Source organism: Nothobranchius furzeri, chromosome 5, assembly GCF_043380555.1.
Source record: "Nothobranchius furzeri strain GRZ-AD chromosome 5, NfurGRZ-RIMD1, whole genome shotgun sequence".
Taxonomy (NCBI): domain Eukaryota; kingdom Metazoa; phylum Chordata; class Actinopteri; order Cyprinodontiformes; family Nothobranchiidae; genus Nothobranchius; species Nothobranchius furzeri.
Genome location: NC_091745.1, coordinates 1,968,805 through 1,994,531, shown reverse-complemented (window position 1 = coordinate 1,994,531; position 25,727 = coordinate 1,968,805). Strand labels below are relative to the sequence as shown.

At 42.9% G+C, this 25,727-nt stretch overlaps 1 protein-coding gene across 3 annotated transcripts; it reads right to left on the bottom strand.

Moving 5' to 3' along the window:
- Positions 1–8,957: 8,957 nt before the first annotated feature.
- prkacaa (protein kinase, cAMP-dependent, catalytic, alpha, genome duplicate a) lies at positions 8,958–25,455 on the bottom strand. 3 transcript variants are annotated; one of them, XM_054741291.2, is made up of 12 exons: positions 23,349–23,658; positions 16,056–16,060; positions 12,997–13,003; positions 12,320–12,381; positions 11,853–11,981; positions 11,506–11,604; positions 11,338–11,420; positions 11,140–11,266; positions 10,957–11,052; positions 10,700–10,822; positions 9,849–10,013; positions 8,958–9,305 (listed from the first exon to the last, which is right to left on the bottom strand). In XM_054741291.2, the coding sequence occupies exons 1-12, from the start codon at positions 23,458–23,460 to the stop codon at positions 9,180–9,182; spliced, it is 1,134 nt and encodes a 377-aa protein (XP_054597266.1). In that variant the 5' UTR covers positions 23,461–23,658; the 3' UTR covers positions 8,958–9,179. The 3 variants fall into 3 exon arrangements, with proteins under 3 accessions (XP_054597266.1, XP_015803908.1, XP_015803906.1); XM_015948422.3 differs by lacking the exons at positions 12,997–13,003; positions 16,056–16,060; positions 23,349–23,658 and adding an exon at positions 25,184–25,455; XM_015948420.3 differs by lacking the exons at positions 12,997–13,003; positions 16,056–16,060; positions 23,349–23,658 and adding an exon at positions 15,524–15,859.
- Positions 25,456–25,727: the final 272 nt, after the last annotated feature.

Here is a 25,727-nt window from a genome sequence, read left to right as displayed (position 1 = left end):
GTATCAGCTGTCCACAGACACTTCCCTGCCACACGAGACATGGAGTAGGAAAAGCGCATCAGACGCATTTTGAAACGTTGGATCCGAGGAGGAAGAGCCTTCAGTGCTTGAGACCCCAGGAGACTCAAGAGAGGCTTGTGATCAGTTTCCAGCTGAAAATGTTTTCCGATCAGAAAGTTACGGAACCTCTCACAGGTCCAAGTCCGTCCCAATGCCTCCTTTTCCACTTGTGCATATGTCTGCTCCGTTGGTGTAAGAGATCGGGACATGTAGGCTACTGGCCTCCACACCTCGTCCCATTTTTGGAGTAGCACTCCTCCTAGCCCATGTGACGACGCATCTGCTGAGACTTTGCATTCTCGGTTGGGATCGTACATGGCCAGCACAGGTGGTGAAGTCAGTGCATCCTTCAAATCCTGAAAGGCTCTAGCCTGCTCGGTGCCCCACATCCAACAGTTCTTTTTGGACAGGAGATCTTGCAGAGGTTTGTCTCTCTCGGCCAGCTGCGGGATAAACTTACCCAGCTGATTTACCATTCCGAGGAAAGACCGTACTTCACTCACTGTTGTTGGTTCTTGCATCCTCTTCACAGCCTCTGTTTTGTATGGATCTGGGCTGATGCCACTGGCAGAGACCACATGACCTAGAAAGCTCATCTCAGACCTTGACAGGTCACATTTGTCAGTGTTTAACGTGATACCTGCCTTCTGGATTTTCTCCAGCACAGCATGCAGGCGAGCGTCATGCTCCTCTTGTGTGCGCCCCCATACCAGCACATCATCAATATGGCACACGACCCCTTCAAGCCCCTCAGTGACCTCTGTCACCATCCAGTTCTGAAAATGTTAGGGGGCTGACGCGATGCCAAATGGTAGTCGTCTGAAGAAAAAACATCCAAAAGGCATGATGAAGGTTGTTAGTTTTGCTGAATCAGTCAGGGGAATCTGCCCAAACCCCATGTTTGCATCCAACTTACTAAAAACGCTAGCTGCAGCCAGCATTCCAAGTGTTTCCTCCACTGATGGCAGGATAAACTTCTCCCGATATACTCATTCAGTTTGGTGAGGTCAACACATATGCGTACTGCACCTGTTTTCTTGGGCACCACCACCATGCCGGCACACCAGTCTGTATGCTCTTCGACTCTGCATATCACCCCGAGGCTTTCCATGCGGGACAGTTCCTGCTTGACTTTGTCCATCAGTGGCAAAGGAATCCTCCTAGGTATTTTTAAAGAGTATGGTTGTGCCCCTGGTTTCAGTTTTATGGCATATGGCTGTCGCACCTTTCCAAGACCTTTTGGGTAAGACTCCTTTAATGTCTCTATATTGACACTGTCTAGGCGCGCAACAAGCCCCAGCTTACAGCTCACAGGTCTTCCTAACAAAGCAGAGTGCAAATGTCGAACTACATACGTATCCTCCATCACTTCATTATCCCCTCTTCTCAAGAGCAGCCTGGCGACTTCCACAACATCCAGTGGACTCCTCCCTGGTCCAAGGAGTGGCTTTGTTGCTTGTGTGAGCATGGGTGGGTTGTTCATAAATATATTCCTGAACACGGTGTATGGCAGGACCGTGACGTCGGCACCTGTGTCAATTTTAAACATCACACTGTTGTCCTGTGTGGTGATGTCAACCATCCACGGATCACCCTCTGTTGTGATGCTGCCGAGGAAAATAGCATCCGTCTCCTCTCCTTCAACCTCATGCACAGATCTTGGAGCCCTGCACTCACGGCTGTAAAGGATGGGTAGTTTACATCTTACTTATGGACCATAAAATGTGAGATTCCATAGAAATATGAAATATCAATCTGATGGATCCTTGAATATTTTAACCAGAAGATCAGAACTTTTTATTGCAGGGATTAAGCAACACTTCATATTAACTCTGAGGAAACAAAGAGAGTCAGGTTTATAATAGTTAAGAAATTTATTTCTACACAATTTAAACAAGACTAAATTTAACACTCTGTGTACTGATGGACTAAGGTGGAGTGAGACGTGCGATGATGGTGTGTGTGTGTGGAACGTTATCATCAGAACCAGCGGATCTGGAGAAGCATTTAGTTCTGAGTGGGTGTGAATGTTTCGCTCTGAACTATCGTTGGAGATTTATAACACACATAAAACGCCATCTATCGGTCTACGTACCCCAGGGGAAGCCTCCGTTTAGATCCAGAATGTCGAGGTCCTCTTGGACCCTCTTTGGTACCGAAGCCGGTAGAAAAGCAGTGGTGCCGACCAAACTAGTCTCAGAATGCTTTCAGGTCACGACAGGTTATCATTGGCATCAGCGAGACCCTGAGGGGGTTGTGAGGTTCAGCTTTTATTTTGAAGGAACCGTTGTGGTCAGGTGTAACGTGCAACAGATTTTATCCAGCTTGTCGAGGTTCTTTTGGCTGAAGAGGAAGTCTGGATGGCCGGTCCGAGCCTCTCTAGAATGTTTTGAATTAAAGAAAAGGTGGCGTGGGATAGTTGTTATAATTGTCATATTTTGGTTTACTGGCGAATCAGAATTTGACATGCAAAAAGAGGGCTTATACAAACACCACAGAAAACCACGCCTGGCGTCAGAAACGAAGGTTCTGATTGGATCAGACAAAAGGAAATGTGTCGTGTGACTTTAGCATTACGTGTCATTAGTGTCTAGTGCAAATGTTCAGGTTTATAATTACTTGTAAAATACCACTGATCACAGAATTATAATATCAAGTAATAACATTGTTATTTCACAGATTGATTGAACATTGGGCTCACATTATTATTAGTAATAACAAAGATTATGTGTTCATCAACAGAGTTCTTTGTCTTCGTCTTGAGCTGTAACAGAGGTGAAGCAGTTCAGATGCAGAGTGCATGAAAGACCTTGGCCAATATCTCATGTAGATTAGACCTGTGTCAGAGACTTTATGTCTCTGCTCGAGCAGACGCAGCAGACCTTTAGGTTAAAAACAGGACATTCATGACGCTACACGGCTATAATGTCCTTTTCTGCCGCACGCGTGACATTTTGCTTCATGTGCAGGACTATCATGTTTTGCATGAGTTGGAGACTTGCCACATTTATGACACCGTGACTGAGGAGATTTTCCTTTGTTGGCTCGTCGTGTAGTGCCCCGTAGCTGCAGTGTTCGGCTAGCGCATATAACGCAGTGACAAACGAGTCCACAGACTCTCCTTTCTGTTTGCGCATGTTGAACTTAGCACGCTCGTATATGACATTTTTCTTGACCACGAAAAGGTTCTGAAAGCCATCACGCACACCCAAGTACACTTCTCTCCCAGCAGCTGATAGATTAAGACCACGCAGGATGTCATCCGCCTCGTCACCCATGCAATATATCAACGTATTAACTTAATCCTCCTCTGAACTTACATTCAGATTACTTGTCAGGCGAAATCTTTCAGAATGGTGGATCCATTTGTCCCACTCATGCGGCTTAGAGATGTCAAAGGACTCCGGCGGCTGGATATTGAAGGTAGCGCACGGCCCCGTAGTAGCACTCTGTGTTGGCGCAGCAGCAGCTAGCCACTGGCCCGCGTTGCTAACTTCTCCACCTTGGCTCATTATGTCCTCCCGACAGTGTACAATACCCTTCCTGAACGGGTCTAAACTCTTAATGCAAACTACCAGACTTCTGACACCATGTCGTGTAATTAAAATACTGCGCGAGTCCAACTGTTAGTTCAACGTCCTTTATTTTTGCTTCCTGCCTGACCCCCCCCCCCCCCCCCCCCCCCACACACACACACACACATACGTCATTCCCCCTGCGACTGTCATCTTTCTACAAATATCCGGTTACACCACAGGTGGGACTGACTGGTTAACAAAACTGGAGATAGGTAAGCTGGCGGAAGCTAGCAGAAGCTGTCAGGCTTCGCTGGTCCACCGTGGTCAAAGATTTGCGAGGTCGCTGCTGTAGAAGGGAGGTTTGCCAAATTTTGGCACCATGTCTCTCCCTTTAGGAGTGTCGGCCCTGCAATCAGAGATCCGCAAATTTGCTGTTCCACCATGCCGGAGGCGTCATTTGGAATTCTAGGATGTTAGTGATGTGTCGGTGGCAAACAAACCGGCTCTTTGAAGTGAACGACGGGAGCCGGCTTCCATCCCCTCACCCCTGCCCTCTTGCTTTGGTGAAAGCTACAGGCGATTGGTCAACATGTGTAACTGCGTGTCCAGACTGTCCACGCACAGAGCAGTAGGGGCGGGGAAAAGGGAGGATCAGACTCAACACGGCAGAGCACATGCGGGTGGAGGGAGATGAAACATTAGCTATCCTGAAATGCCATCAGATGCCTGATGTGAAACGTTTTTTGGGGAAGAGAGTTCGCAACCCCTGACAAAAAAGAATTGTGAAAACTTAAGTGAAGCTATCCGTAGGTTTGAAAAAGCAAAAGAAGCAGGAAGAAAGTTTGTAGCAATACTGCCAAATATTTTATTCACAGTGCTGCAAACACTGAAACCTGTAAAGTTTATTTATTTATTTTTTTACTATTGGAAACTGTTCTTTGAGCCTCTATCAGAGTACGCAAAACTTTGTTGGGGCTCGTGTGGCGTGTGAGCGTCCTGTCATAGTGTCCCGATTGATAACGCGCCCTGGCTACTTGTCCAAGGGGATGTCCCTTTGGCTGACTGGTTAGCATGCGTGACTCTCACTTGGGAGTCTGGGGATCGGACCCCGCCTGGACCCTCGTCCTTACACCCTGCTACACTCACAATAACCCAGATAAATTGCCAAACAACTTCACAATCTTAAAAATGTTTCAACTTAACTTTGTTTTTTTATTTTTCATCTCCGCTAAATATTTAAAGCTATAAAATGTTAGAACGTTGTGAAGCATGAGAAATGTTTTAAGCTAGCTTGTTTTACAAATTTGCCACTGTAGCTTCATGAAATGAAATTACTTTAGTTGATAAACATCGTGTTGAGTCAACACGATTCTTTAACGTAGTTTATCATAAATTCAATTATTTGGTTTGATGAGAGGTAACTGAAGGAAAGAGAATATTATATTTGTTAGACTTATTTTAAAGGGGCATTATGAAAGTTTGACAGCCAAAACATGTATAGAAATAATAAATTTCTTCTTCATACATTCTCCTGCAATGCCCTGGTCCTGTAGAATGAGCCCTGGCATTTTTACTGTGATTGCCTGTTTTTCTGTAAAATCACAGGAAAAGAGAGTTGAGCTGAGCTGCTAGGGTCGAGCAGGCTGCTTCATGCGCGTTCACGTGCAGGCATCACTCGTAGCATTTGCTATCAGTAGCTTTAGCAGCAGAGAGAGAGGTAGTGCCAACTCAGCGACTTTGTCGCTGTTCCTAACGCCTAGTGATGACCCTAGCTACATTTCTGAGGACCCTTAGCTACTTTCTTCTAGATATTTCCTGCAAATTAGCAACAGAATAGCCATTTTCACTCCGAACCGTTCTTTTAACGTTGTTTTAGCTGTATCAAGGATATAAATATTACAGATACCGAAAACACCAGTGGCGGCTTAGCTCATCCAGTTAGACATCGGACTTTGACGCAAGAGACCTGGGTTTGATTGTGGGTGAGAAAATAGATATTTTAGAGTTTCTTTTTTACATTAATGGTATTTTTTTTTATTTACAGTAAGATGCCCAAATTTTTATTTGAGACTCGCCGAACGGCATTGAATTCACAGATTAAAAAAGATGTGGGTTCAACTTTCATTTTGGAACAATTTTTCAAGCAAGGGAAGGGCATGATCTGAGCATGCAGGAGGACTGACCCATCATAAACCTTTGTCGGCTGTGCTGAAGAGAAAGGTGCATAACCAAATTATTTAATTAGCTGTGCATTCTCCTGTCCTCTGGGCCTCACACACACACGGGACTGTCTCAGCTGTTATTTTTGTTGAGTGTGCACGTACAGCATGCGCACCTCGTGCACGAGCCTACTATTGAAGCTGCCGTTACGCTTTTGGCCTGAGGGGGCAATCACGAGCATAAAAATTCAAAAGTCCGTAAAGTCCCTTTAATCACGTGGAATCGATGTACACAATAAAATCAAGTAAATCCAAATGATCTTTTTTTGAGTGCAGAGAACATTCGGAAGAGAGAGGTCAATGGCAAACTGGTAACCGATTCCCTGACACTGCATTATTTAATTGCTCTCGCAGGATAAACAGCTAAGGACAGAGTAGCGAGAACACCATTGAGCAACGACCTCACCACCCTGTATGCTAGTCTTTTTTTGAAATAACAGAGCATACAGGCGGGAAAATCTGATATTTTATTTAAAAAGTGAAGGAATAACTATCTGATCTTAAAGATGAGACACAGCATAGGAGGCGATATTAGTAATAATCCAGACAGATTAGTCTTAACAAGTAAAACTTTATTGGAATGATACATTTTGCAAAATATTACTTTAGTTTATATTTTTTAACATACTCATTGTGTTCTAAGGGTATCTGTCAAGTTCTCCAGAGGATAAGATAGTTAAGACTGTCAAAGGCAAGAATATACAGTATTTTTCCCAAAAAGGTACAATAAACTACACAAGCACTGTACCCAGTTCATGAGGGAAAAGAAAAGTTCTGTTTTTGCTTTATTTTCTTGTTATTTTTCTGAAAATACAATTAGAAAATATGAACGCAAAACAGCTCAGATGTAAAAAGTGGTACGTTTGAATCAAGTGTGTGTGGAAACTTGAAGACAAACAGAATGTGGGACAGAGCAGTTGATAGTGTCATGATAGAAAACATATGTAAAAAAAGCTGACGTTAGATTTGTATTCTGGGAAACGTATTGTAAAAAACCTGTCAATTATTTCAGTTCCAGGAGTGAAATCAATTAGTCCCCTTCTACTCATAAAACTTATATTCGTTATTAGAAGAAATAAAGAACATGTGCTTTCCTCAAAGTGGTTTAAAAGTTTTAAAGAATTAGCACAAAGTATTTAAATTGTTTTGAAAACATGTGAAATGTGCTTTATTATTTTTCAACAGACTGGAAAAACTGGTTGGTGACCCACTGCACTATTTAGTGTGATGCAAAAAAACTATCCAAAAATAAACAGCAATGAGATTGTTAGCTCTAGAAGCAACGGTTTCTCCGACGTTCTCAGGTCCGGGGGGGGGGGGGGGGGGGGGGGGGGGGGTTCCTTGCCATTGGCCTGCTTTACCACATGCAAAAACAACAACAACAGTCAAGCTCACCAAATAAACATTATAAAAAATACACGTTTCCACACATCTCCATTTCAGGACATTCAAAAGGTTACCTGCGTTTCATCTTCTTACATTAAGACACTGCCAAAACTATTAACCAAGCCAACAGAGATCGAGTCAAAAACATGAAAAAAAGTCATGTTACGAGACTGACGGATGGATCGATGCACGTCGAACTGCTCACAGAAGCTTTTCAGGGAGACGGACAAAATCTAGCACCGAGGGCCTATTGTGAAATGTGGGTGGGTGAAAGTTTACAGCGTTCAAATCAAAACGATGTGTTCTGTCAACAAACCAGCAATAGGACTTGGTCTGCGATTGTCTTGCATCCACAGAAATAAACTTGGCAAAAAGGGACGGCTTCAGAAGAGCTTCCCACGTGGAAATTGTATCGTAGAAAGCTGGAGATCCCAACAGCCCAGCCCCCCTACCCCCACAAGCCAGGGGACAGGGTTACCAGTCAGAAAGAAGGGGGGGCAAATATGTCCAAGACAGACCATCATTTTCAGTGGCAATTATCTGCAAACATCATCTGCCCTAAAGCAAAAGATGCCCTGAAGGAGTGACACATCTAACTGGACTTTGTTCCGTCTTCAACAGAGCGCTCTGCATCTATTTTAATATCCAACAGTTTAGCCACAATATCCGGTACCTTAGCTTGGATACTCTGAGCCAACGTTGGAAGTCATACTGCACAAAAATAACATGCAAATGGTGTTGATAGGTTTCGCTACTGTTTTGTGTTTTAATCCTCCACCACAACCATCATCATTACATGTAGACAGCTGCAAGTCTGCCAATTTGGCAGAATGTATATGTATTCATATATTTATTTATAAAATCCTTTCAGTTTTACAGCTTTGAGACAGAGTTCAAATGAGGGACATATATATATATATATATATATATATATATATATATATATATATAATTATATATATATATATATAATTATATATATATATATATATATATATAATTATATGTATATATATATATAATTATATATATATATATAATGACTAATAAAATAAACAATGGCCAGGAGTGTCCATAATGTCAGCAGCTGCTACACTGCAGCCTATTCACCCACCCTTGAGCACTAAATAACACACAAGCACAGTGATCGACACAAAAAAAGACAAAATGATCAATAATATTTTTTAAATGCTCTAATAAATTTAAATAAGAGAAGGACAGACTCAGGTGCAGACCTCATGTTTACTTCTCTCAGGTCCCAGAAGGTTTAAGACCTAGACAATTTTCACTGTGATCAAAGAGGTCGCTGCTGCTTCAAACGCAAGCAGCGGAGTGCATCATCCACCTAACAACCATGCCACACTGAGAAGACCAAGGCAGGTGTGGACAGTTTCAAGCCTCCAACCAAATGACCACGAGTCACGACTCTGCATCGACGTGTTCGACTGTTTTCCAACCAGTTGGCATTATGACAGGCACATCTGTTGGACTTGGTATTGCTTGAACAGATTCCAGATGGAGCAATGCAAGGGCACCAGGCTGATAGGACACAACAATCACTCTACAATCACTGGAAAAGCTCGTAGAGTGGGGCCATTAAAAAAAAAAGAAAAGAGCCTAACAGATTTGGTACCTTCACAGAAAATCCGTGCCTCCACCTTCAAAGACTGCGAATGTGTCATTATGTCATCAGAAAAATACAATTCTAGCCAAACAGCAACAATCTATGCTTGTTCTTGTCAAGAGCCTTTCACAAACACATTAAAGGATAAAGAAATGGATAGCAAACGGTAGAGAAACAATCAGAAATGGCAACACTGCTGGTTCTGAAGATCTGTCCTCGCCCTGCCTACCTTTCCAATTGGGAGGATTTTACATTGTTTTTTTTCCTCATCACATATGAGCAAGTTAACAGTCCACTTTGTGTTTCCTGTCCTTACATCCCCTTTTGCTTTCCACATCTCTGCCCCTCTCTCTGCTACTCGTGGTTGGAAGCCTAAAACTCTGCAAACTCCTTTGCACACTTCTCTGTGAAAGAAACTCTGATCTCCTCTTCCTCGTAGTCATCAAAGTTACTTGTGTCACCGGGGCCTTTGCACTTGGGGATAAAGGGAGCTTCCACCTGGAACACATCAGACAGAAAAAAATAACCAAAATGATGTGGTGTGGTGTGCTGGAAGGCATCCACAATGACAAAACAATTATTTATATTCATTTAGTTTTTTTATTTTAACTGATGGCAATGCGTGTACCTCAAAGGCTAGAAAAAAAGACTTGAATACTCACAAGTGCAAGACTGATTCAACCTGGTCACCTTTTTCTGAAGCCACTTTTTCTTTAAATAAGCTGCCAATTGTCTTCTAAGATGGATTAATGTAATGAAAATAACAGAAAGTTGCTGCATTCGCTGCATCCTGTGCATGCAGGCAGATAAAAACCTCTTGAGCTGTGAGGTTTTTTATTTCAGTGTTTCTTTAATCAACAGCAAACACAGTTAGTTATGTTGTTGTGCTTCCTTTCCTTTTCTATTTTCAAGTCATTAAAAAAGCCCAACATTAAGAATCCTTTGACAGGAAGAGGTGGTTAAAACCAAGTTCTTTGCTTTTTTCTGCTCCTGTAAGAGGACACCATGGGCACACAATGCTACTGCGAGAGGCGGCCTCACCTTCTTCTGGTAGATGGCAATCCAATCCGTAGTGGCAAACCACTTGTGACCTTTGATATCGTTGACTCCATTTCTGAGGTTGCCAAAGCGCTTGGTCAGGTCCACCTGCAGCAGGTTTCTCAGCAGGTCCTTCAGGTCTGAGCTGAAGTGAGAAGGGAAGCGAACCTACAAAACGGTACGAGTAAAGATTCTGGGTGTTCACAGCTGGAGAAACTGAACAGAAATGTGCAAAAACTGAAAAAAAATAAAAATAAACTGTCAGTTTAGTAAATGGCATTAATGCAACCATTGCCCTAATTAGCAACATTTTCCCCACCAGCACACAGGAATAACGTGCTGCTAAAGCTGCCACAAGGTGGTGTGATGCACCAAGTTCTTCAGCTAAACACCTGCCGCAGTGATCCTACGTCTGCTTCTGCACTTTTATCAGGACAGAATTACAAAGTGGAAAATGCTTCTGATGAAAGTGTTTTATAGGAATGCCTGAAATAATCCTTTAAAGCACAAAGTGATATTTCTTAAATGGAGATATATTAGTGTAAAAATCACACCAACTGCATAACATCATTCATTTCTTCATTTACTTTAAGGTCTTCCAGCTATTTTTCCTAATAGCTTGTAAGAACCTGACGTCAGCATCCTGACACCTCAGCTGTACACAAATACTTGAGCCTCTTGTTTGAGGGGATTACAACCATTTCTGTGGCTTCCCACATGCCACCAACCAATTCAGAAGGCAAAAGTCACATATGAATCATTTCTACAGCAGCTATGAAAATAAATTAGATGAAGTAATGAATATTATAGAAGCACAAATGTAAAAAACAAGCTGGTCCTTCCTACAAACTCACCTTCCCAGATACAATCTTTTCATAAATCTGAATGGGCTGATCTGCAAAGAAGGGCGGATAGCCCGCAGCCATCTCATATATCAGAACTCCCAGAGCCCACCAGTCCACTGCTTTATTGTAACCCTGGAAACACAAAAAGATCGTCACTCTTGTTCTAAAAGTAAAAACCAGGAAACACTTCCACACATAAAGCTCCTGCACCGCCACAATGGCATACTGATCTCGGCCCGTTACCATGAGCTGAGCTCAGCACTTACTTTACTGAGGATGATCTCTGGTGCCAGGTACTCTGGAGTCCCGCACAGTGTCCAGGTCCGACCTTTCACCCTTTTAGCAAATCCAAAATCTGTTACCTAAGCAGAGCACAACGTGCAGAGTTCAGAGAGCTGCTGGCATTCTGGGAGACCGAGCAGACTGGAGAACTTCTCTACGACAGTTACCTGGATGTAACCTTGCTGGTCAATCAGCAGGTTTTCTGGCTTCAGGTCTCGATAGATGAGATCCAGAGAGTGAAGGTATTCAAAGGTTAGTACAATCTGGGCTGCGTAAAAGCGGGCGTGTGGTTCACTGAAAAGCACACAAACCTCAGCGTTTACCACAGCAAATGGCGGGCTGAGCCCATTCAGCAGTCCACTTACCTGAATCTACCGATCCTCCTTAAATGCGAGAACATTTCTCCCCCAGGAACATACTCCATCACCATATACAGATTACTGTTGTCCTGCAGCCAAACAGGCAAAGGTCTACACTGGCACTCAACAGGAAAAGCACAAGGTGCATGGACAGGTCAATATTTAAATGCACACCTTAAAAGAGTGCTCCAGCCGCACCAGGAAGGGGAAGCTGACCGCTTGCAGGATGCGTTTCTCATTCAGTGTGTGCTCTATCTGCTTCAGCTTCACGACCTACGAAACATCAGGTGTTTTTATTCCCTCAACACAGAAACAGACCATTTCTTTTCATCCTATAGCTTCACATTGTTTCACTTTAAAGTAGTGACCTTCAACTTTTACAGGCTGATCATATGATGATAAAACAGGTGGACACTTGTGACTGAATGACTGACTTCCACAAAGTGTCATTATTGAGTCCAGCAGTCTCTTATTTACCAGGTTTAATCTTTTAAATGCCATTAGTAATATTTATACTGTACCTTCTGTTTATCAAGTATTTTCATAGCAAAATGTTGTCCCGTCTCTTTGTGTTTAACCAACATGACTCGACCAAACGAACCAGTGCCTAAAGTCTTCAAACGCTCGAAATGATCCAACGCGGCGGTTTGCTGGAGGATGGAAAAAGAAACATCAGTTAAGACAAAAAGAAACATTACCTGGAGAATAATGTTTGAGTGTGCCATGTCAATAACACACTTGACTAAATCTGATTGTTTAATGTGATGGGAACGTCTTCCAATGATACAACTATAAACGTCAGCAGAGGGCGCAGTGCTCTTGAAAACAAGTGTCACCAAAAAGCCCTCAGGGGTCCAACAGTTTCCATAATTCTGCCAACAACAGCAGCGAACCAGCATAGACGGACACCAAGTTCATCTCTAGATCACACATTGTGCCATGCATTCTGCAGTAACAACAGCTTTTAAAGCCCCTCATGCAGTCTAACCTGGGCTGGATTCTCCCATTTCTTCAGGAAATCTTCTTTGGCTTTGGCCAGAAACTCCTTCACTGCAAACAGAAACAGGAAGTAGGCTTTCAGACAGGGTTTTTGTTTACAAATACATAACTATAAACAGAGCATGGAGCTGGAAAGAAGCACCTGCAACTTAGCTTCGATAAACATCTGACTCTGTGTAGATACAAAATACCGTATTTTCCGGACTATAAGCCGCTACTTTTTTCCCGCGCTTTGAACCGTGCGGCTTATAATGAGGTGCGGCTTTACTGAAGATTTTCCTTCACCTGCCACCAGGGGGCGCTTTAGCAGAAAGTGAAACAGATGGAAGTCAAAAGTGGAAATCGAAGAAAGTGCTCATTTTAATTTAGCACATGCAAGCAGCCGGCACGATGAAGAATTTTTTTCAAATCCATACCCCTTCATCATGGAAACTACATGTATGAGTTCATATGTTGCCGCATTTAAGTTGAAGGCCATCGATCTGGCAGTAAAGGAGGGAAACAGTGCTGCCGCACGTAAGCTTGGCATGAATGAATCCATGGTTCGGCGGTGGAGACGGCAGCGGGAAGAACTCATTCAAGCCAGCTTCTCCCGGGGATGATGACAGCAACACGGACAGCGACACAGAAAAGGTATGTGACGAAGCTCTTCTGAGGCTGTTCAACTCCGACACTGAAGAAGAGGACTTCAGTGGTTTCAGTGCGCAGGAGGACGATGAATAAACTAATCAATAACTTTTCTGTTTTGTTTGATACTGATCAGTTCAGTTACGTTCAGTTAAAACTACGTTTTCAATTCAGTAGATATCTGCAGCTTTTAGCTCGGTGCGGCTTATATAAGTGCAGTTCCATGTTTTTTTAAAAACGTAGTAGGTGCGGCTTATATTGAGGTGCACTCTATAGTCCAGAAATTACGGTAATGCTCAGCTTATTATAATTCAGAGAGAACTGAAGAACAAAACCTCTGACCAACACCTTACTAGGACCTGTTTTAATCTGGGTTCATGTTTCTATAGTTGCTGCCTTTGCAGAGCTGGATCACCCCCCCACTCCCCCAAAGAAAGGGAGTCATGACTCCACACATTTCTTTATTGAGGAAGTTCAAGAAGGAAGGCTGGGAAGGAGAATGTATTAGGTGTGTAATTGAGGCTTTTTGGGTTGTTCTGGAATTAACTTTCCAGATAACATCACCAATGTGAAAATTACGACAGAAGAATGAGCAAAAAGTTGCTAATGTGCAATCAAACATTCATCTGCCCTCGGTGCAGAGCAGGAACAAACACGTAGGATTATCTGCCAACAGCCTAATGCCTGTGGACAGATTAATTACGACTTGGCACACAAATGGTCATATGGAGAGGTTCATTTTTGCCCCTTATCTTTATGGGGCTACTCACAGCGCTGTGTGGGAACAGGTAGATAATTAACCCTTCCTCATTCCACATTAACAGCCTCAGCAGCTGCAGGAGTACTCCCGTTTCTACATAAAATGGTGAAAGTTACAATGAAGCAGCTGTTGTCAGAGAAATGGGACAATGAATTTGAGTTAACTATTGTTCTAAAATTACTTGAATACCAACCTACCAGGCTTTGATGAATGGCAAAAATACAAATCTAATCATTTAAAGGAGCCATATCATCCCATTTTAAACCTATGAGAGATAAGATGGGAACAGCACCATTGGCACCACTGTGATGTCATTTATCTTTAAAAGTGCATTATGTAAATGAAGAAAAAATGTTATCTAGTGGTAACATTTGGTTACTGCAACCACTTTAAACAACAACCACTGGAGCTTTTTGCCGGCCGTCGTCAAATTACGTCGGCGCTGCAGCATTAGCTGACAGGAAACACGGCAGCCCCACACTCACTGATGGTAAACAGCGGTTACGTCCCCCCTTCCTTCGTTTTGAAGAGAAAAACTGACAATCCCCCACAGCCAGCTGATATGAAATATGTGTCAGTATAACCTTCCTTCCAAAATGACTGAAACAGACCGTTTTGGGATTTTACCACTGTAAAAATCTCACTATATTCTTAAATACCGCACCTTTAATACGAGTTCTTTTCTTCAGCCTGAATTTATACCCGCAAGTGAAACTGTCGGTTTCGGCAAAGCTTCGCTCACAGTCGCTTCAGCAACACAACTACAAGAGCATCTTGGGGAAGGCAAACGTGTAAGCTATGGTGATCTAGTGGGTAACGTGCCTACCCTTTGTCTTGCTTTGCCATGAGCTGACACTAACTTGACTCCCGGTGCCTGCAGTAATTTATTTAGCTAGCTAAAGCAGATTGCATTTTTCAAATATTTTAGTTTTTATTATTTTCTGCTAAATATTTTCTGGGAGTTCGATGTATTTTTCATGAGGAAATAACATCACATGGTAAAAAGCTCCAAAACGTGGATTTTTAAGGATATGGCCCCTTTAAATTAGAGTTTTGGAACCACATAATAAGCTGAAATGTGGTAGAAACCCTTTCAAACTGTGGCTTTCATGTCTGCCAGATCAATGTGAAACAGCCGCCAAGGGCAGTCTAGATAAAACCAGCTACCAGTGGTCAATAATGAAAGTGGATGGTAATTCATTTATCTGCTCAGTGATATAAATATTTACTCTAATGATCCTCTGGAGTGATGTTTGAATTGCAACACTAAAATTATCTTATGTGGTTATTAGCAAAAAAGGAGACCATGAAAGCACAAAGTATTGTTTTACATCCTAAACACTCATAAAACTACTGAAGGCTTAATCCTTTTTTAGCTGATCGGATTTCCTGCAAACTCCCCAAAGACTTGTAGCTCCAACAATAGGATGGGAGAAAGCCAGCAGAAATGGCAAAGAGCAAAGTTCACATAATCATGTCCGGAGAACCGCAGCCCCTACAAAGAGCTATGAAAGCAGAGTGGTCACCAGGGAGAAAACATTTCCCGATACATTTTTCTGCTCCACTTCCAAGGAAAAGAGTCCAAAATGGACCAATTACAGGAATACGGTGATACTTTTCCAGGGAAAAATGACATGTACAGGAAAAGTGGACCTGCAAGCTAAAAAGCCAGATGACCACATAACATCGAACCTCTGCTGAAGTTTCTTCAGTCTCTGTCAGATTAAAATTTGTTGCAGTTGCTTAGTTTGCAGATGACATAAAAAGCTCCAGACTGTGATTATCCTTGGACTACTTATTCCTTACCATCTGGGAGGACTATGGGTACCTCTGGTGCTGCAGCCTCAGCTGAGCATGCCCCTAATTCACTTGAGCGCGAAGAGGACTCCCTCTTGCTTGCATGATGCCTTCTGGAGCTCTTCCTGTCACACATGAGCCTTGCAAGTCTCCCTGTACGTCTTCCTCAGCCTAGGGCCCCCCCCCACTTTCCACAGTCTGACTCGTGACCTATCGTCCCTAAGAGTGACCCAGACAGATAAACAAATGTAAAAACAAAACAAAACAAAACAAAAAAACCCACAAAAACTGTCAAGTGTCCTTGATAGCAGAAGGTGATCCAATTCTCCAGTTACGGTGTGTCACTTAAAAAGAGACCAGAACCCAAACTGTAGCATCCACATCCCCGGTGCATTCAAACATAGGCTGGAATGCTGCACTGCTCCTCGTAACGCTCGTGTGGATCAATTGGACCCTTGCTTGGTTTGTATCAATATTTATTCTGTACACGAAGTGCTCACTGCTGTTCGCTCTGATGGCACGCGCACACACGCATACACACACAGGCTATATATTGATCAAATCAGGGGCATATTCACCAGGAGGAGGGGCATAAAACACTGGCTGGTATAATTAAGCAGAGTTAATCTAGGCCTAAAACCCCTGAGGTGAACCAGACAGCTCTATATTAAACTAAAACCTTCCCTAATTAGCAGAACCAATCAGATGTTCCATCTTTGACGGCAAACCTTTAGAAACGATCAGGGTGTTTTCAAAAACACAAAAGTGGCGCTCTCAGGAGACGAGCTGAACAGGAACATCCGCCATGCTGGAACTTTCTCACCCAGCTCAAATGAACCAGAGTCCATCTAGTGCCAGTGCTGAATTGATCCTCCAAAAATCAATCCATCCCTCTCCTGGGCCTCGCTGGCCCACTCTGACGCAGAAATAGGGGGGTTATATTGGGGCGAGCTGACCAACATTAAATTACGAAGAGTGGCACAATCAGGTCTGAGTTGACACCAAAACTCCTTCAGATGGTTTTATGTTTGTGCCGCACTCTGGAGGAGAATGAGAGGGAGCAAACAGAGGCGTATATAAGCTGAAAGTGTGATTGGGAGTCTGAAACGGTGAAAAATCAATTCCTGACATAAGCTGAATACTACCAGAGGACTAGGAAACTAACCAATGGAAAGTTGTTTTATAATCTAGCGTCCTGAAACCCAATGGACTCATAAATTACTGACCAGTTCTAAGAGCTGAAAATCACTCAGGGAAATATAGCTTTATGGTGTTTTCTCTGATATTTAACAATCATCAATAGCACGTCTGAATTCATCTGCTTCGCTGTAACCCCGGCCTCACAGTAGCCCTGGAAATAAAAAAAACTATTTGTAAATCTAAAGGTTTGCTGTCCTTTTCTGCAAAATTCACTTAAAGATCTATGGTATGAAATAAACTTATTGCAATAAAAAACATTTTATAGCTTTTAATGGAAATCCAAAAGTGGTGCGATACATTCATCTTAGCATCCGGTGTCGATATCTATTTTACGACATCTGTTGTATTTACTCAGTGATACAAGTGTGCATAAATGGCACTTTGCCCAAAAGGTGTGCCTTGTGAGAATAAAAACCAAATCAAACCACTTCTACCACATGCAGCCCAATCCTCCTTGACGCACTGCTAGCGGTCCACTCACCACTGCCAGGCACAAGCAGTAAGCGCGTCTACAAGCAGCATGCATACGCTCCAGAAAAGCTGCTAATTTTAGCTTTGACTAGACATCAGAGCAACACATCCATGCACTTAGCACTTTCACAAATGTCCTTCCTCTTTCTGAGTGGAGACAACCTCCATTTAGACAGAGGGCAAACTTATGAGGAGACAAAGGTGTCCTGATTAGGGCTGCAGCTATCGAATATTTTTGTAATCGAGTACTCTATCGAATCTTTTATCGATTAATCGAGTACACTAATAAATGACCCTTTTGTGTTTGTAAACCATTATATCTAATAGCAGGTTATAAAATATGAAAGACCTCTTAAAATGAGCACGCAGTTGCCAGTTATTCTTCAAGTTTTATTCAAAATTAGTTTTCAAAACTTCAGCACTTCAACTTTACTTCACAGTAAACAAATGCCTGTGCAAAAAATAAGTACACAACCTGAGCCGATTTTCCCCTCGTGCGAGAATCTACCAGCACCAGAACCAGAACCGCTCACAGCGCATGCGCAAACATGGCTCGCCAGCCATTTCCCTATTAACACACGTCCGTTTGATATTAGGAAAACCTGCGATATTCGATAACAGTGCTTAATATTACGATATCGATATTACTCACGATAAATGAACAAATACTAAAGTATGCAGTGTTGATGTTGTCTGGCGTGTGACGTCTGCTCTGGGTTCAAAGCAAACAAAAATGAATGCATGAATTCCATTACAACAGAACATTTTTATTGCAAAAATATGCAGCTGCACCTGCTACTGTATTAGCAGCTGTACCTGCTACTGTATTAGCAGCTGCACCTGCTACTGTATTAGCGGCTGCACCTGCTACTGTATTAGCAGCTGCACCTGCTACTGTATTAGCGGCTGCACCTGCTACTGTATTAGCGGCTGCACCCGCTACTGTATTAGCGGCTGCACCCGCTACTGTATTAGCGGCTGCACCCGCTACTGTATTAGCGGCTGCACCCGCTACTGTATTAGCGGCTGCACCCGCTACTGTATTAGCGGCTGCACCCGCTACTGTATTAGCGGCTGCACCTGCTACTGTATTAGCGGCTGCACCCGCTACTGTATTAGCGGGTCACCTGCTACTGTATTAGCAGCTGCACCTGCTACTGTATTAGCGGCTGCACCCGCTACTGTATTAGCTGCTACACCCGCTACTGTATTAGCGGCTGCACCTGCTACTGTATTAGCGGCTGCACCTGCTACTGTATTAGCAGCTGCACCCGCTACTGTATTAGCTGCTACACCTGCTACTGTATTAGCGGCTGCACCTGCTACTGTATTAGCGGCTGCACCCGCTACTGTATTAGCTGCTACACCTGCTACTGTATTAGCAGCTGCACCCGCTACTGTATTAGCAGCTGCACCTGCTACTGTATTAGCAGCTGCACCTGCTACTGTATTAGCGGCTGCACCTGCTACTGTATTAGCGGCTGCACCTGCTACTGTATTAGCAGCTGCACCCGCTACTGTATTAGCAGCTGCACCTGCTACTGTATTAGCGGCTGCACCTGCTACTGTATTAGCAGCTGCACCCGCTACTGTATTAGCAGCTGCACCTGCTACTGTATTAGCAGCTGCACCTGCTACTGTATTAGCAGCTGCACCCGCTACTGTATTAGCAGCTGCACCTGCTACTGTATTAGCAGCTGCACCCGCTACTGTATTAGCAGCTGCACCCGCTACTGTATTAGCAGCTGCACCCGCTACTGAATTAGCAGCTGCACCTGCTACTGTATTAGCAGCTGCACCCGCTACTGTATTAGCAGCTGCACCCGCTACTGTATTAGCAGCTGCACCCGCTACTGTATTAGCAGCTGCACCCGCTACTGTATTAGCAGCAAAACAACAAACTACATGCATGCAGTTTCTCAGTGACTTTAAAACATCACCTCCACCATAAAACTTTTTCTGATGCTCCAAATACAGAAAAACGTCCCTTACCAGGGTTTTTAGAATAAATAAAAATATCTGAAAATAAGTTTAAATGTTAAATAATAGTTAACATCACTTAAATGCAACAGCAAATTCTCTCAATTGCTACTGAGCATTTTCTCCACTTATGTGGTTATGATAGAAGGCTGTTGCTGTAACTGGGAAGTGAACTGTGCTGGGCCAAACTAGGAGAATATTAAGATTTTCTGAGGGAAAGAGAAAAACAATTGTCTACCTTTCAGAAGAGGAACTGGCTAAAAAACTACATGGAAAATATGTGAAAACGTTTGGTTTTAACCCCAAATTGAACAAGTTTACCTAGATCTTAAAAAGCAGCTCAGATGATGAAACTGCAACTATGATTCTGATAACAAGCTAACAAATTGAACTGGCACAGTGAACGGACCCATCTGATTGGCCGCATATCAGAAGGGCTACATTTGATTGGTCAAATAATACTTCCGCGTAAAAAACAGAGCTGGTTTACAAAAAGGTGATGTATGACACAGATGGAAATGTTTGAACCAAACATTTATCGCCATTTTTGACGTGCTTTGCGATGGGCCTATCGCACGTCCTGTTATCGCGATGACGATAATTTTTCGATATATTGTGCAGCCCTAATTTCTACACTGTTTACTCTCACACAATAACAAGGATTGTCGAGAAAGCATGTTTGCCGTGATTATGTCAAATTATACTGATCACAAAACATTTATTTACTTTCTTTCGTTTTCCTCCGCCACTCATAAATACCTGTGTCCTCCTGCAGCAGTCCCGAGGGACAACAGACTTCAATAACAACACATTAAAAAGTCTGACGTGTTGCTACCAGACGCACAATGGGAGCTGAAACTGAGTGCTACAAACGAAAAAGTCGCATAGTGTCTGCAGAATATATAGCGGACCTCCAAGTCCGCTTGCAGAAGTGACATTTACGTGTGGATGTTCCCTGGTCAGGTGCTGCAGCATCGAGGATGTGGTGTTGTGGTAGGCTAAACCAATTTTACAGTATTTCCACCGGACTACGTTTTCTGCCTTACGAAGTGAAAAATGGTCACACACCTTTGACATTTTCTGTCTTTTTCGCACTCCACCGGGGTCCACGTTGTCCGCCATGGCTTAAGAGAAAGTTAAGTAATTCGCGTGTGCATTCAGTGCAGTGTGTATGTGCGTCACTTATTTAGGCCCGGGTGAAACATGACCCCGAGCGATTGCAAAGCCATGAATTAAACATGAATTAAACACGAATTAAACAAAGCCTCGAGGCAGAGAATTTGACTCGAGGCTTTTTTGTACTCGAATTAATCAAGGTACTCAAGGAATCGTTTCAGCCCTAGTCCTGATGGTGCTCCAGTCTAGTCATGTTGAGCGATTTTTTCATTTGGGTAATAGCACACCCAACGCTTGTGGACAAGAGCTGTTGCACCTGCTATCCAGAGATGTGCTTCCGCAATTGAAGCTAACAAACTAAAACTTAGATGATCTACAGTAGTAATGCGTACATCTCTAAGGCTACATTCAAACTGCAGGCAAATGCACATCAAATCCAATTGTTTCCCCACATGCGGCCCATATCAGAGTTTTTGTGACAATCTGAAGAGCAAATTTTCAAATCCGATCCAGGTCACTTTTATATGTGGTACTAGTGTTGTCACGGTAACCGGTGTAGCGGTAAACCCCGGTAAAAAAAGTTGACAGTAATAATAACCGTCTCGTTTTTAAAAAAAAAACTATATTATCTCGGTGGATTACCGTGGCTGCGGTGTAGGCGCAGTGACCCTTACCAGCCACCGTATCATCTGCTGAAGTTGACGGCGGTACATGCGTACTTCGTTGTTTACAACCAAAACTTTCTTGAAGCTAAAGCTGAAATAATGGCCAAAGGAGGAGATGGCAGTGCTCCGGAGGACATTTATTATCCCTCAAAGAAGACAAAGTGGGAAGTACGGGCATCTTTTGGATATTTGAAGAATGCCGAGGGACAGTTGATAGAAGACGGCTATCCTGTTTGCAGCACGAGCAGAAAAAGTGTCTGTGAAAGGCAGCAACGCTTCAAATCTCATGACACATCTGCGTGGCCATCACCCGCAACTCTACAGTCAACGCAAGGCAAGCTAACGTTAGCGTTTTAGCTAAACTGCGTGATCCGAGGATTTGGGTTGAGGGAGAACGCAACGAGTCGCTATATAAAGCAGCCGCAGCGCCGCTACCTGCATATAAACCGTGTCACGGACACCGCCATGTTGCAATGACGCTATGCATTACGGGGCTCCCAGGGGCAGATAAGAGTTGGTCTCTCTCCGAGAATAATTATGAATTTAACAATGATTACTGCCTGATGACATTTTCCCACATCTGCAAAGCTCACTGGAACACAAACCGAGGACAATATTTTCCTGATATAGGGTTTATTACTCAAGTAAGGGTAAAAAAAGTATCTGATTAGAAGGCTACTTGAGTACTGAGTATCATCTGATCTAATATTTTTAAAATGATGACATCAAACAGACATGAAATAAGAAGTTATGGGCAAATATTGGTATTTTAAAGACTAAAGGGGAAAAATGTAAACAAATAAACAACATAATTACAAAATAACACATTTTAGGCTAAACTTAGACACAAACTGAGGACAATATTTTCCTGAAATACAGGGTTTATTTAGTTGTCTGAAAATGTTACACTTTAAAAAAAAATACTGCGATAATACTGAAAACCGTGATAATTTTGGTCACAATAACTGTGAGGTTAAATTTTCACACCGTGACAACCCTATGTGGTACCGATACATATCTGAAATTTTTGAAAGCGACTTCAGTCTGAGCGGTCAGGTTGCATGATCAAATCAATCTCCCATTCTCACCTCCGCTGATCAGTAGAGGATTTGGCAGAGCGTGCTATCTGGAGGGAACACGTCCTCCATGAGCGCACTGATCAGATCCCTGAAAGAGCTCTTTCTGGAGACATGCTGTGATTTGGGACCCTTTGTGGAGCGACAGACAAACTGCACTAATTCGATTCCAGTCAATATTCATTTATAAACTACGAGAACCTCCTCTGCTCCCCGATCATACCATACATGTGTTGCCAAGGTAACCAAACTATCACCAAAGAGAACCCGTTGCTCTACGATTCATCAGATTCGATTTAATGCGGGACTATTTACATTTATGCCTGACAGGGTGTGCCTATGATGTTTAGGTGAGTACTGGATTTTTCTTCTTCTTCTATTTTCCAATGTAGCCATGTGATTCTGGATGCAATTACAAGTATGAATGAATTTCACCAGTGTGTGATGACTAATGGGGACTTTAACTTTGAAGAAAACTGTAACAATGAATGAAGTAAAGCCAACAATTGGTAAATTATATTTTATTTTATACCAAGTTCCATCTTCATTATTTCTGATTTCCAGAAAAATGAACTAATATTGCGACAGGATCCCAAGCTGCTTTTTCAGCTCTGGAAGCTGCGAAGGCCGGTGACTGGCATGCCAACAATACGGTCCACCGATAATCTCCAGTCAGCAGAGACAGGAAGTGATCTAAACACAAACCCGGTTGCTTTTATGCAGAGCAGGAGGAAGGACAGAAATATTTATAGAAGGTAAAACAGCTGTACTTTGATGTGTGCCACCTCACTGGCAGATGAAATTCTAAATGCATAAACAGATGACATATCTGGTTTCATGCAGGTCCAGCCCAGAGGTTTGAAAAGTGTGTAGGCAGAGCTAAATCATATTATCAATCACAAGATTCAAAACAAGCCAGAGAAATTTACAGGCACAATAACAAAGATCTGTTACAAAACTGAAATGTATGTATGTAGGTTTACCTGGCAGTTTAACTGGCCAGTGCTTCTACAACAACTACGAAATTCATTATTTTCTCTCCAACTAAACACAAAAGGTTCACCAAGAAACAGTGTTGTTTTGTTTGTGGATACCACACACAAAGATACAAAGGTACATGCGGCCCAAAAGAAAGAGCACGTCAAAGCCAGCAAACACCCAACTCATAAGATGAGCTGTAGAAGTAAAGAGAAAGTCAGAGGTTATTTCAGAAAAACGGGTTTGTCAGTAGTGACAGCCAAAGTCAGAGGGACCAATGAATTACAGCTCCAACGCGAATGTATGCCTCTGTCCAGCTCCAGGGAGAAAACTCACTCAGGCTGTAACCCTCTAGCTCCTCCTGTGGTTGATGATGTGTGGCATCTCCACTGCTCACATCCCCGAGACAAGGTCCAGCTCGGTGAAACAACCTTCCTGCCAACTTGTGAATAACAGACATCGCACGAGGCTGGAGGAAGCCAACTCGCAGCTCTAGTAGCTTAGCTTTGTACTCTGCAGTCTGCGTAGACCTTTAGGAAAGTTGGAAATCCACAGAGTTCATAGCAGGAGCATGTTAAAAGGTCCAGATTTTCTGCTTTCCTGGCAGGCTGTGTTTCATCTACAGAATGGAAGAGGAGATGGCAAATGGTGCGACATCTGGGCTGGACCTTCCTAGCTCCTTCACTTCCTGCTACAATCCAGAGTCTATCCGCCCTGCTTCTTCCTGTGGGCCTGTTATACCCAGGCAGCAGCTTGCTACTTGAGATTTCAATCCAGTGTAAAGTTCCTTGGGAAACAATGGCTGTGCACCTGAAACTGTCTCCACACTATTTTATTTTTCCATAAAGGCCAAAATGAGCTGACATGCCGTCATTACCTGCAAAGTAATGCCCCTTGGGTGTGGGCTGAGCCCCTGGTCTGCACCTGTTTCTGGAGCTCAGGGTGGCTGACAGTCATCATGCTGATAAGACCTGGAGCATGTCACATGAACAAATCTAAAGTGCCTTTTCTGTCCCAGTTTCTCACGCTTACCGTTTCACCTGTTTCTATTTCTACTGAAGCATTAAAGCATACTTTAAAGCAGTGAGACCTGAAAGTCATGGCCTAGTTATTAGTTGGGTTAACAGAGAGGGTGGAGTTCGTTCTTCACATCTACTCTCTACCTGTAACAAGGAGCTGATGCTCATTTCACAGTTATCTGTTCAGACTTTGCACATGTGGGTGTTACTTATGCCGATATAAGACATTAAACTGTTTGCTGGGTGTTTTGAAGGCCAACTGAAATAAGATCCAAAAATATGGATTGAGACAATTTTCATACAAAGGAAAGTAATTTAATTTATTTCCTGAACACTAGGGAGACTTGTGTAAAAGTGTGCCATCTCTTTTGATCACCTGTAATTATGTAATGACGTGTAATAGAACAGACTGATCATGATAACAATTTTATGTTTTAAAAAAGGTTGCTGAAAGAATCTACATAGACGTCAAGTGAACACAACACACACAAACACAATCATTGACACTAGAGCTCTTGTTCTAAATGATGCTCATCACATGCTGTTCAAGAGACTCTTAAACTCCAAAGTTTCAGCCTGAAGATGATCACCCTCGTGCATCATATGATTCCATCCTGGTGGCTTTTCTCCCTGCACTGATAACAGCTAACTTGTCCTTTCCTTCAAATTCAGCTGGTAGGAAGCAGTGTGAGAGGATGTGTTTTTTGAATTTTGTTCTAATTCACTGCAAAACAAAACACAGCAGGAAAACAACACCACACAAATGCTGGCAAATATTTTTGTAACCCTTCTTAACTTAGTTAAATCAAAAGGGGAGACATCTGAAAACCACAGGAAAACCTATGACTATTGTATAAGACTTGTTGTCAACTCCTACCTCTGAAAAGTACCCGGGGCTCTAAATCACGAGCTTTCCCACAGGATTAGAAGGAATGGCGTTTTCTGCTGTCCGGTGTTAAGTGGTCTAACATTTTGCCTGAGTTCATAGTGGATAACAATTTAAAAGCTGACGAACCGTGTGAAGTTTACAGTTTAAACGCCGTCACTTAAGTTATGAAACGCTGTACAGACTGTTCCTGTCTTGCAGGGGGAAACAGGAAACGACTAAGAACATGGGGCATTTCATTCCCAGAACATCTGTGGGTCAGGGTGGAGGGTACTCACCACTCTCCATCTCATTGCCCTTCTTTGCGGTGGGCGTGTTGCCCATGATGGCAGGCTGATGGTGGACCTCCTTGGGTCTGAATGACTTTTCCTTAAAGTCGTTGTTTGACTGATTCTACACTGTTAAAAAGGTCGTTGGATCGATGAAGTTGACAGCTATCTACTAGCTAACAGCTACCATTATTAGCAAACACTTTTTCCTGCTTCGCTTCAGTTGTGACTTCGAAAAACTCCAGCTAAGTGAGTCTCCAAGTCTGCAGCTGGAACTGACGCTAGAGGTTAGCTAAGTTAGCCCGTTAGCTGGCACAGGCAACTAGCAGATACCAGCTTGCTAATGTTAGCTTTTTAAATGTCCAGTAACGCACTGGCAAACGTTGGTGTCATCCGACTTCTCCTGTATTACGACTGTGATTGGGTTTATCAAAACCCAGTTCTTAGTCAATTCGTCGAAAGATATTTCCGTATTACTAATTAGCGAGCTAACATTAGCTATAGCGTTCCTATCCCTGAAGGCAGGCCTTGGTAGTTAGATCCCAGATTGCAA